At 41.2% G+C, this 12622-nt stretch overlaps 1 protein-coding gene across 1 annotated transcript in view; it reads right to left on the bottom strand.

Annotated features, from left to right (window-relative positions):
- Window positions 1–5957: 5957 nt before the first annotated feature.
- NCOA1 (nuclear receptor coactivator 1) overlaps window positions 5958–12622 on the bottom strand; it is a 184012-nt gene continuing 177347 nt past the window's right edge. The window contains exons 19-20 of the mRNA XM_045979119.1: window positions 12055–12144; window positions 5958–8288 (exon numbers count right to left, since the gene is read on the bottom strand). Coding sequence (XP_045835075.1) covers window positions 8118–8288; window positions 12055–12144 — 261 coding nt within the window. The 3' untranslated portion in view covers window positions 5958–8117. The remainder of the gene's footprint in view (window positions 8289–12054; window positions 12145–12622) is intronic.

Here is a 12622-nt window from a genome sequence, read left to right as displayed (position 1 = left end):
CACATTAAGTGGAAAGCTAATTTTAAAAATTAATGACTATTTTGTAGAAGTTTGCAAGTTAAAAAAGAATTCAGCCTAAAATTTAGTACAGGCAGGTGTATAATAAATTACTTTGAATTTGAAAACAAAGCAGAACTGAGCAGGACTGACTCTTCGGGTATGAGGAAAGGAATTCCAGGTAAGACATTTGTTCTGTTAAAGAAAGGTCTTCCTGTTCATTGACCTGTTCCATCTGTCTGCTTTTCAAATTGATGAAGTCACTCGCCTTCCAGAGGCACTGGTTTTAAAGGCCAGTCTAAAAGCTATTTCATGAAGAGCCTTCTTACTCGTATTTAATTTTACCATGAATCACTTCTCAGAGTGATTCTTCTATTGTAAGTGAAAGAAATAGGGCATTCTACAAACAGATGGTCCCTGATTTATTATGGTTGGATTAACGACAGTTGGACTTAAAGATCTTCAACTTTACAGTGCTGCAAAAGCAATATGCACTCAGTAGAAACTGCACTTTGAATTTTGAATCGGTTATTTTCCCAGGCTCATGATAGGAAAGTACAACACTCTCTCGTGACGCTGGACAGCAACGTACAGCTGTCAGACGTGCGATCAGGAGGATGGACAGTCAGCACACCGACCACCCTTCTGTACCCATACCGCCATTCTGTTTTCCACTTTCAGTAGTCAGTAAATCACGAGACACTCGACATTTTATTATAAAATAGGCTTTGCGCTAGATGATTGTGCCCAGCTGTAGGCTAATGTAAGTGTTCTGAGCACATCTGAGGTAGGCTAGGGTAAGCTCGGATGTTTAACAGATTATCTGTATTAAATGCATTTTTCAGTAATGTTACTTTCAGCTTATGACAGATTTATTGGGACATAACCCTATCATAAGTCAAGGAAGATCTGTACTCATTTGGGGAGAGAAAACCGGAAGGGATTGTCTCCCCTGATCTGCCTTTTCTATTTTTTTCAGTTAAGACTATAGTCAACCAATCAGCTGATTTTCAGTGAGGAATTAATTTCTGAGAAAAGTAAAGGCTTTAACAGAAGCATGTATCATCTATAAATACAAAGCTTGAGAGCAAGATAAAAGTATTACTTTTGAGTAACTTACATGTACATTAACTTTATAAAAACACCATCCTTAAGAGGTGGAAGTATTAAAGCTAACTACTGATGTTCTTCAAATTCCCCAAATATGTGGGGCTCACATTTCATGAAAAAAAGGGAATAATCATCAGGGTAGAATTGGGACCTCATCTTGAACTCTTGGATACTTCGCAACTTTTCCTTAGCTCAACAATCCAGACTCTAGGACGACAACTCAGGGCCTGCTCCGCCCATCAGCTCCTTTCCCGATTTAAAATATTGTTTCTGAATCTATTTCTTCAGTTAGCTGATTAGAGGCTACTATGTGGAAGGCTCGGAGGTGGGAGGTGGAGGGGAAAGAAAAGTGAACCTCTTCTTTGAAAAGCTTACGATTTAAAAATAAGAATAAAAATCTTATAATTTGGTGGAGAGAAACCGATTTACATAGAACCAACTGCCAATGCAAACCCAAACACTGCAGAAAGACAGTAGAGAAGAAGGGGCTAATTTGAACGTGTGGACCAGCGGGGGCGTCGTAGAAAGGATCCAAATTGAAGATTTGAAGGGACAAGGAGGGAGGAGAAAGAAGGAGCATTAAAGGCTGAGGAAAAGGGATGAATATGGTAACGTAAGTGAGAACAAAGGTCGTCAACTCAAAGATGAAGATCGGATCAGTGTGACATAGAGCATAATGAAACTTAAAAGGCAGGTTGATTTCAAATCAACTACAGGCAGGAAACAGTCACTAAGACTCTGAAGCTTGTGTTCCGAAAGACTTCTCTGATAGACTGTGTGAGAGTTGAAGGTTAAAGGCGTGGAGGTGTTTACAGCAATCATCCAAAGAAAGATAATTAAGCCGTGAATTCAGTCTGTGATTAAGGGGGCTAGAAAGGAGAAGATAGCTATATGACACTGCAAAGGCAACTGTTAGCAATTTGGTGAGATGAGTGGGAGGAAGTTGTTGAAAATGACCACTAACAGGATGGTGATGCAATGAATCCAGATAAGGGACACAAGAATGTGCTTGTGGGGAAGTGATTTGGTGTGCGACTGAGTTTGAGGTGCTGGGCTGGGTGGTGGGATCCGTGCATGTGGTAATGTTCGCCAGCTGGAAATTCAGGCCTGGATCTTGAGGGCGATGGCGGCTGGGTGTAAGATGTGCTATCAGTGTGAGTGGTACTGCGATCAAAGAAAAAGACGAAGTTGCTCCGGAAGAGCACAGGGACTTGCTTGAGAACGATCACCCTCACCCAAATTTAAAATATGAAAAAAAAAAAAAATCAGTGCTTTAACAAACTCAAAATTCGCGCCCAGTTTTATTTTCAAAATGGAAACCCTTACAAGCTTCTAAGAACAACTGTTAATGCATCAGGATTCCCACTTTTCAGGTGTCACTATGTAGGTTCTGTCGTCTCTAACAGTTGTATCGTGCCATGGGAAGAATGGCAGGTCTCGTCACAAAACCCAAGGGTTGACTCTTGTGTCCAGAACCTCCCAGCCACCTGACCATAAATCTGAGCTTCAGATTTTAACTGCTTCATAGGATTTTGAAGATCAAGACATACGGTATGTGAAAGTGCTGTACAAACTAAGAAGTAATTGGCACAAGAGTGTCAGTCTAGAACATTGCCCGGCAGAGTAGAAATGAGATGTATTTCTTAATGGATGCAGAATCTCCATTATTAGGAAAGAATCAGCTTCAGGCAACTATCTCTGTAGTTCCCACACTGCCTATCACGGTTGTCTGTACGGCAACCGGTCTGGTCATCAGAAGTGGAATATATAAACCTTGGCGTCAGGTTTTGTTTTATTCTGCACCTTAGGACCTGTGGGCATTGGAGTGGGAAGAAAACCTGAAGGAATAGACATGATTCCTTTAAGGCATGCCTGCCTGGCTCAGTAGATAGATCATGTGGCTCTTGATCTTGGGGTCATGAGTTCAAGCCCCATGCTGGGTAGAGATTACTTTAAAAAAAAAAAAGCTAACTCACTTAACAAAAAAAAAAAAGGAGGAAAAGAAACTATTCCTGTAGGCATTTTTGTTCTTTTCTCAAGCCAATGTCTCGGGTTTGCTACAGATACCTGTGAACATTGGTTGGTTCTGCCAGTTGCATAAACGACCAAAGTTCTGAGACAAACACAAACGATTAGACCAGAGCCAAACTCCAGCAGAGGAAAAAGATTCTTTGTTTGCAGAAGGGTCCAGAGCCAGAGCCTCCATGAGCCGATCCAAGAAACCAAATTTTCTCGGAGGAATTGTAGGGCTCTGCCACCCAAAAGTGGTCCTCGGTCACTCATTTATACCTGCTGCAGAAGGAGCCCACATTTTCCAAAATTCTTTCAAGCTAAGGGAGTGACGCTGCAGTTTCACAGAGCCCCTTCCTCCGTCCCTGCTCAGATGATGCCTCTACTGCCTCTCCCCAGACCGCAGGGGGACTTCTTCCCCATCGGATACCGAAGCTCAGCCCCATTTAGGTCTCTGAAGGGCAGGCTGGGACTGCCTCTGGAGAAGGGCCAGGTGCTCTCTTCTCAGCTCTTCGGCTCCCACCTCACCCCACCCCAGTTTTCTAGGCCTGATTTCAAAAGTTATTTCAGAGGCGCCTGGGTGGCTCTGTCGGTTAAGCGTCTGCCTTCTGCTCAGGTCATGATCTCGGGGTCCTTGGATCGAGCCCCGCATCAGGCTTCCTGCTCAGCCTGCTCCTGTCTCTCCCTCTGCTCCTCTCCCTTGCTTGTTCTCTCTCAAATAAAAAAAGAAAATCTTAAAAAAAAAAAAAAGGTATTTCAGAGAAGAAAGCCTTGCTTAAGGCCACACAGTGAGATTACCGCCTGCAGACCCTGAAGCAGTCCTCTATCATGTAGTCCAGGAAGGGGAATCCAGAATTTGGAATCAGAAGACTTGGCTTCAGGTTCCAATTCCCCTGATAAACATGTTTGTGTCGTAAGCTTTCAGTTTGTTTTCTCTTTACAACATCTCTCTCAAAGGACTGCAGGGATTGAATGAGACAATGAACCTAAAAGCGCCTTAGAAATGGTTATAGCATAAATGTTTTCCCTGAACGCTTCAACAGAGTATTGTGGCTCATCCGGCAGAAAAAGATAGAAAAGCCTGTGCTTCTGGCTGGACAGGGCTAGTTACGGGAGGGACCTTAGCTACAGGCTGGCAGTTTCCCTATGAGGGTCCCAAAGCCTGGTTCATGTTTCTCCTGGAGCCAAAGGCTGGTTTCAATTACTTTCCAGTTGACCAGCTGACATAATTTTAATAAGATGTTTATGAGAATTCAAACTAGTTAATAATTAAAAAAAAAAAAAGCTGAGGTTCCTTCCTGTGTCTACCACAGGCAGTTTCACAGAATTCTCACCCTGCCCTTCTCTGAACTCCCTCCTCTTTATCCTACAAACCATATCTCAAGCATCTGCCTTCCACTCAGGTCATGAACCTGGAGTCTCGAGACTGAGTCCCGCATCAGGCTCTCTGCTCAGCAGGGAGTCTGCTTCTCCAGCTGCCCCCACACCTCATGCTCTCATATGTGCCCTCTCTCTCTCAAAAATGTATAAATAAAATCATAAAAAAATAAAAGCTCTGGGAGAGCAGGGTTCCTGTCTCTGGGTTCTTCCACATCTTAGCGCCTTGGATAAAGACAATAAAACATGTTGAATGAGGCCAGAGCTTTGGGTTTCTTTAATCTTGTTAAGAGCTCTTGTGGCAATGAAAATAAAATATCTAAAGAAAACTAATTTAGTGCTGGCAGAAAAGGTTCTGGATGGAGGAATGCTTCCTTTGGCAGTTTTCTCCAATAAAAAGAATTTATGGGCTTAATTAAATCATCAAGATCCTTTTCAGAGGTACAGGAATGGCCAACCATCAAACTTGCTCTGAAACATTTACTTTTTTCAAGTGGAGCTGCTCTCCAGGGAGGAGGAGGAGTTCCAAGGAGGAAATCAGCACTGCTTCCTTTGTAAACAGACAACTGTCCTTTCTTTTTCTTTGACTGTCAGGGCTCAGGAGACAGTTTCTAGGTATGAGACTATCTTGGCCAAACCATAAAGAAGATGAAAGTTCTTTTATATCAACCTCACTTTTCCCTCAATTGTTTCTGTTTTTCTAGTGACCTTCCCATCCCTCCTTTAGCATAAATTTCAATCGATACCTGGAGTCATCTAAAAGAAGTATCATTTGTACCTTATCCCAACACTGGAACAGGTTTTCTTCTCCCGTAAGCATGACTTCAGAGAGCAGCCACCAAATCTGTGTGTATTTATACGTAGGCCAGAATGCCTTCTAGAATCATATTTGCTTACCCTCCTTACCCTGGCCTACTTAGCCAAGTGTTGGCAGATTTATGCTGCTTTAAAAACACGCATATTGAGTAAGAGACAGGGCCTCCATTTTATGAAATGTGAGGGCAAAATGAAGGCGCCTCCTTAAGTAAGATTCAATATCTCTGTAATCTACATACTGATAATATGTGTTAGTATATAAAAACCCATGATGGGGAGAGATAGTGTCTTGTAGCTACAAAGGGCTACCCTGACTCCATCTCCTGGGTCCAGAAACAGCAGGACCAGCGTGTTAAATCATCGGGCAAATGGCCAAAGCTACGATTTCCTCATGGCCCACTCTCACAACTTTACTTTGACCCTTTCCAATTTTCACTGGTTCATATGAGGGTGCCTTCGAGGATCTTTGGCTTCAGGGATCCTTTCTTTCGTGATCCTTTAATGACTCATTAGTCACTGGGGCTTGGACGATTCCTGTAGGATGGAGCTTTCATTTCTTCCCTGTAAATGAAGAGGCAACCCAGGACATTGTTAAACAAATTCTATTCAGTAGCTGGAAAAGTGAATTTCCTGTGGAATGACAGGAATTACATAGAAGCAAGCAATTTTATTTTCCTCAAATGTAGCAATAATTTTAATCTGTACATACATAAAACAAACAGTGCAATTATAAAACCTTGAAGGTGACATGCATACTTTAAGGTGCAGCTGGGATGGGGAGGATGTTATTAGCATCTCCGATTTTCCTTACCACTTTTTAAAACTAGTTCCTTATGCAAAAGCTCTGAGTCAGGAAACTTCATCTGGAATGCTGAAGTTAAAGGTGAACTTCCTGAAGTCTGCACATCTAAGTATCACAAACAAAACAGAAATGACCTCCTAGAGCAGTTTGGTAAGGACTAGAGTAATATGGCTGGGCGTTCAAGCTGGGAATGAATGAAATCAGGGATGCATTTTCTGAAAAACTAAAAGAGATAATGTTTGTAACTGAGTGTCCTATTTCTGTTTCATAGTTGCTACCCATGTGAGCCCTTCCAGCAATCTTTTTATTCGGTATAGTTTCTGAGTAGATGCTGTTCAATGGAGTTATCTGTAACTAGGGGTGGTGAGATGCACAAAGGAGGACCTGGGAAAATGGCTTCTTCCTTGGTGTCTGAGTCCATGCTCCTCGTCCGTCGTTAGTTCTTATGGCCTTTGCTCTGCCGTGGAAGCAGAGGTAGCTGGTGCACGATGTCGAGATGCAGTCATCATTCACAGGCCCGGGTGCAGGTAGAGGCGAGTGGTGGGGGTCTACCTTTGCTTCTTCCACAGTACCCTTCTCAAGCTTGCCTGGCCTTGCAGTGGAACTTCTAGAACTAGAGGCAGTTCACTGGGTCCTTGACTCAGAGGCCAGGATGAGACAAGACGTGGCAGAGTGACAAGACACAAAGGGAAAATATGGTACCAATTAGCCTCAGAATAGATAGAGAAATTTATATTTGCACTGATGAAAATTCAAATCCCCAAAGTCAATCTAAAACACATGAAAATTTTCTTTGATTACTATTTTTTCTCTGTACAAGTAGCCTGTTGCACTTCCGGTGTTAACTCCTTGCACTGTCTCAAGGTAGGTGATCCAGGGACATTCTAGGGCGGTGTGCTCTAGCTCATTTCCAACAGCTCTTTCTGGCAGTGGCATTTCGATCTGAACCGCAAAGTAAATCCATACATGGCATCACAGTTAGTAAAATAATGAAATATCACTAGCCAAATGGAACTGCAATTCAATCAATGATATATTCACACACAAGTTTAGAAAAATCAAGAATATGATAATAAAACCATAAAATTAAACAGAAGGAAATCAATTTCTACAAGAAATCAAATATATTTACATTGAGATTTAAAGGGAAAAATAAGCTACTTGGATCATAAATTTAATTTTATTTTAAATAACTTTAGCTACCTTAGCTGTTAATACAATAAAAGCAGAAAGAACAGGCTGCCTTTTTTTTCCAGATTTAATCAGAAAAATTATATCTACAATAATTGACAGAACTCGCTTCTTGTCCTTCACCCATCTCATCAAAAATTATTGCATTTTCTCCCAAACTGTATTTTTGGATTCCTCTGTGAATATACTCATTTCGTCCTCATTCCTGGAGGCATCTTGGTTTAAATCCATCTTTAAAAAAAGGAGAAGGGGTACATATGGGAGGCAAAATATTCTCTTGAAGCCAACAGATATAGAGTTGCTCGAAGAAGCTGATTGTACACACAAGCTGCCTGGGGTCGGGAAGGGGAGGGCTGTTGATTTAGACACGCGTGACAGCCTTCGGTGGACGGGCACAGGCAAAGCCCCACTGGGCCCTTCTTCTTTGTCAAGGTCAGGACTGAGCCAGCAGAGGCCGGGCTTCATCTTCCCCTTGGAACTTGTCATTTTGGTTCTCCTCCAAAAGCCTTCATCCAGATAAGAAGCCAATGACTGATTACAAAAATAAGAATAATTAAATTTGGCTCAAGAAAGATTGTCCAACTGTTCTGCCTTGTTATTTTTTTCAATATCCAAGGCCTTTACAAAGAAAGAAACAAAAACACCTCTCAATCTTCCAACAAAAGTGAATTCCTTTTTTTTTTTTTTTTGCTCCAAATGCTACGACCTGAAGAATGGCTGCAGATTGAGATATCAAAAATCTCAGAAAAATATATAATATATTTGTATATCTCTGTATGTCTATTATTTAAATTTCACATTCCTTTAAAAGTGGTTATTCAGTCAGTAGCTGCTGAAGGAGGCTCTTCTGCTGGGCCTGGGGGGTCTGTGGTCCTGCCGTGGGTTTTTGAGTTCCCAGTGGACCAGGCTGGTTCAGGTAAGGGTCCCCGCCTACCAGATTCACTGTACACTGGACGTCAGCAAACACCTGAACCTGTTGCACCTGCTGGAACACAAATAAAAGATGTGTTTAGACAGAAGGGTCTGCCCCCCCGGCTTATGAGTGGGTACTACTTGAAGTGGAAACTCACTAGAGCATTCCTCTAGTCTGTAGTCACCACAGAGAAGAACTCTTCTGTCTTCTTGTCCTACAAAAAGAAAATCGCTGCACTCATTTTGCTCAGGGTTCTGGAAAGTTCACACTTTAAAAATAAAATCAAAATTGGAATGGTCAAGCCTCCTACAGGGTTGCCATCAATAATGAAAAGGAGCATCACTGCTAATATTGCCAAGATTGGGAAAAGCCCAGTGTCAGAGTCTGGGTGTTCAGTGGTGGGTTTAAAAAAAGAAAAAAAGAAAAAAATATATATATATACACACATATATATTATTTGGAAAACTGGTTACAAAAGCATTCTACGGATGACTTTAGTAGAATTAAAAAAAAACTTTATGATGTTAGAAAATTAAGGGCTTTAACCCAGTATTAGCAAAATAAAAACCACCACAACTCAGTAATAGGACATCAGCATTACTAGAGTTAATGTCCAGAAGATTTGCATAGTTATCTAAATATACTATTACATAGCTCTTTCACATATTGCCTTTAGAATTACAGCAAAATATTAGTAGAACAATTTTATATTTAACTTATTTTTCCTGATAGACAATTCATTTAAACACATAAGCTAAAAATAACAATTACTAGCTGAGAACAGTGTGAATTTTCCCTTTAGCTACTCTCAATAATAATACACATATACCTTAAAAATGTCTAAAGTTGCATAGTTCTAGCATTTTCTACTGGGAAAACAAAGCCAGAAGTTAGTTTTTATGACCATCCTTATTAAAAAGTCATTTGTAGAACTGATTAAAGCCAGTATCATACTTGCAAATGTTCCAGACCAAGAACTGAGATGCCTTCCAAGGCATCCAAGTACATCTGTCAGTATCTCAATCCTTTGGCAAATGTATGCTTCATGTTCAATAGGTACGTGAAGTATTTTAGCGATGCATTTTTTGGGTCATTCATCACTAAACTTATGTCAATTACACTCAGCTTTTGTGAAAACTTTTCTATCGTAATTTAATAAAAGGTTGTTTTCATCAACCTTCATTGGCCACATGTCAAATATCCCGACCTCTAACTGCTGTGTCAGTCCAGCCCCCAGTGCCCTTCCTTCTTGACCTGCCTACACCTCCACTCTGCACTCCCTCAGAAAAGACTCAGCCTCTGAGCTGAGTCCTCTTAACCTGGTGGATTAAACCTTAGTTAGATCGGCATCGTTTTTCTCCTAATCCTCTCCTTTGTCCGATTCTCCAAGTTTTGCTTCTGGATCCCACAGGTTCCCATTTGTTTTCTTCTTTCTTTGGGCTCTTTTTCGTGGGACTAACATATACCAATTCTCCGAGTCTATTCACTAGACATCTCTGTGCCCTTCCCCTCCCCTCTGTTCCTAATTTCTCTTTCCTACTCTTTTCTTTCTGGAACTCCACCCCTGACCCTCCTCTCTCTCCATGTCAACAATCCCCCTACTAAGCCTTCTTTCCCTGGTCTCTATATTTTCTCCTTTCCCAGTTCTCTGCTCTCCAAATACAATCCTCTTCAAACCCTCCTCTCTTGGTTCTGTTCCTTCTCCTTTCCTGGACACCTGTCTCTGTATGTCTGTTAAACTCACTCCCAAGCTTCTGTTTGGCAAATGGAAAAGCACTGGAGCAAATAGAGATTGCATGATGGGCTGCAACAGAAAGAAGATTCTGCCACTGAAATTTGGCATGAACACAAGCTGTAGGGCTTTTAGGCACCGATTGATTAAAAAAATAAATGCATGTAAAATTTCATGTTTATGTGTTTCAACATAGGAAATACTGGGGCAGAGCATACGGTGTTTCTGTCCCCAACACTTAAAAACATTCTTAAGAAAGGCATGAGCAAACAAACTAGAGAGAAAATTTTGCTTCTTTAAAAAGAATGTTTTTAAGATCGTCTGTTTTGAAATTAAAAAAAAAAAAAAAAAATGGAAACGATCAAACCAATCTCCCACCATTTGAACTGCTCCTTAAAAACAGGATGCCTTAGGCCAGACCTCAAAGGACTTCACATACTGCCACACCTTCACAGACAGGCAAGGCAAGATGTACACAAATCCTACGATTTGCCAGGGGAGAAGAGTGGTGTAAGTGGAGTCCCAAACTCATAAGATTTTCTAGCAGAGTTTTCACATTAATTTAAATGCTGTCTCAGAGCTCAAGAACGTTAAAACTCAGTTGTTTAGTTTTAATTAATTTGCTGAGCTGCCCAGTATATGTCTCTGCAGAAGCGAGACTCTGGAAACTTTCTAATGAAGATTTCGTTTTCCCCATCACAAAAATCCCCTCTTCACCCTCACAGGACTCAGATCCTATTTCCTGTGGTTCCGATTAGAGACATGGCTCCCAGCTGGTCTGTCTGATCCTGAGGAGACTGTCCACTGCTCCTCTTGTCCCTCTACCCCCTCAAGATGAAGCCTGAACCGGTGCTTGTATCACTGTTCCTCCTGAGGGTGACACTTCATCTGTAGGACTCAATCCAAACCCCTGAGGTTAGCATTCAAGGCTCCCAGAAACCTGCCCCAACCTACTTTACCAATTTTAATTCCTATACAATTTGATTACAAACCCTTTACCTTCAGTGGATTTGATTTCCCAGGACCACACTAGGACATTACTGTTTCCCTGTCTCCGTGCCGTCTACTTCCAGTTCCCTAGACTTGCAAGCTCACTCCCTCCTGCAGCCTCTGACACTTCCTCCTTCACCTCGCCTTGCCACCTGTGCTCAAGGCCCAGTTCAGCTCCTGTGGAAATGGTCTTCTGACCCTCCCAGCATTTTCTCCTTTCTTTGAGCACTATGGCTCTTGAAACTTGTAACATAAATTTGAGTTTGTCTTCTTTATGTGACAATTAATGTGTCTATGTCTACATGTTCTATCTTTCAGCAGGCCCTAAGTGGTATGGCAGAAAGAGCATGAACTTCAGTGTTAGAAATACCAGAGCTGAACATCAGCTCTGCCATTTCTAGCTTTGTGAAATTGTGCATGTAGTTAAATCTCCTCTGGTTCTCTTTCTTCATCTGTGAACAAAAGGAATACTGCTTCCTTCATAGGGTCATAGTGAGGCTCACATGAAATAAAGCAGACAGTGCTTAGCACAGTGCTAGGCAAATTAAAAGCATTTCACAAATGAAACTTTCCTTCCTCACTTCTCCCCATAGTTCACCTAAAGGGCAAACATGTCTCATGTTCCCTTGTATCTCCACCTTACCATAATGCCTGCAGAATATCTTAAAATATGTATTTATTAAGAGACTAAAGACCAAATCAAAGTTACTGAAGTGAACTAAAACATCCCAAACCTCTAAATTTAGGTTAATATAGGACAGTAGCCACGATTACACATGAGTTTGAGAATTGTGCTTATTTACTATATAACAACCAGTGGCCACCATTTGTGATCCCTTTATCCTATTTTACCACCAGATTAAACCTTTCCAAAAGTTATCTCACCTAACCCTCTCAACAATCCTATTAGCAGGTATCTTGTTAGTTCTGTTGGTTAGGTAGCAGCTCAGGGAAGTTTCCTAACATGCCCAGGAGGACAGAGCTAAGAAGAGTAGAGCCAGGACTCACACCCAGGTCTGACTCCCAAGGTCGGGCTCTTAATCATGATGCTAAACAAAGTTTCCTGTGTATCTAGAGTACATTTGGCAGCTCTGGGTTTAGAATTTTCTTACTGACCTGGGTTCCATCTGTTTCTGTTTTGAGAAGGTCAGTGGATGAGAGCTGGTTGCAGTAGAGGCCTGTGTGTCTCAGTGCTGGATCATTTATCTATTAAAGATAAGTACAAGACCAAATTACAAGCTAGTTGTTCAAGATGAAGACCAAATTCTTCCATGAAAAATAATCTCACTGACAGAAAATAGGGTGTAACAGAAATAAAAAGCTTAGCAATTTACTGTGTTGTCATAAGTCAGGATAGTGGTTCCCTTTGCAGGGTGAAGAGGGATGTGGAAGGGAGCATGAAGAGAATCTTTGGTGCTGCTGATAATGTTTTGTTCTTGATCTGAATGTAGCTTTAAAGATGTGTTCAGTTTGTGAAAATTCATTGAGCTGTATATTTTCTGTATATTCTTACATGATACTTCAATAAAAAGTTAAAATCACACACACTAAAGTTAATCAGCAAAAGACTTTTACTTCTTGTCAAGATTCAGTAATAGGGAGCAGATTTATCCTCTGCCTGAATCAATGAAGAAATTGGAAAAGTTATATGAAACAGAGGCACTCAAGACATTAGACAAACCCA

The sequence above is a fragment of the Meles meles genome, chromosome 15 (genome assembly GCF_922984935.1).
Source record: "Meles meles chromosome 15, mMelMel3.1 paternal haplotype, whole genome shotgun sequence".
Taxonomy (NCBI): domain Eukaryota; kingdom Metazoa; phylum Chordata; class Mammalia; order Carnivora; family Mustelidae; genus Meles; species Meles meles.
This window is presented reverse-complemented; position numbering and strand designations above follow the sequence as displayed.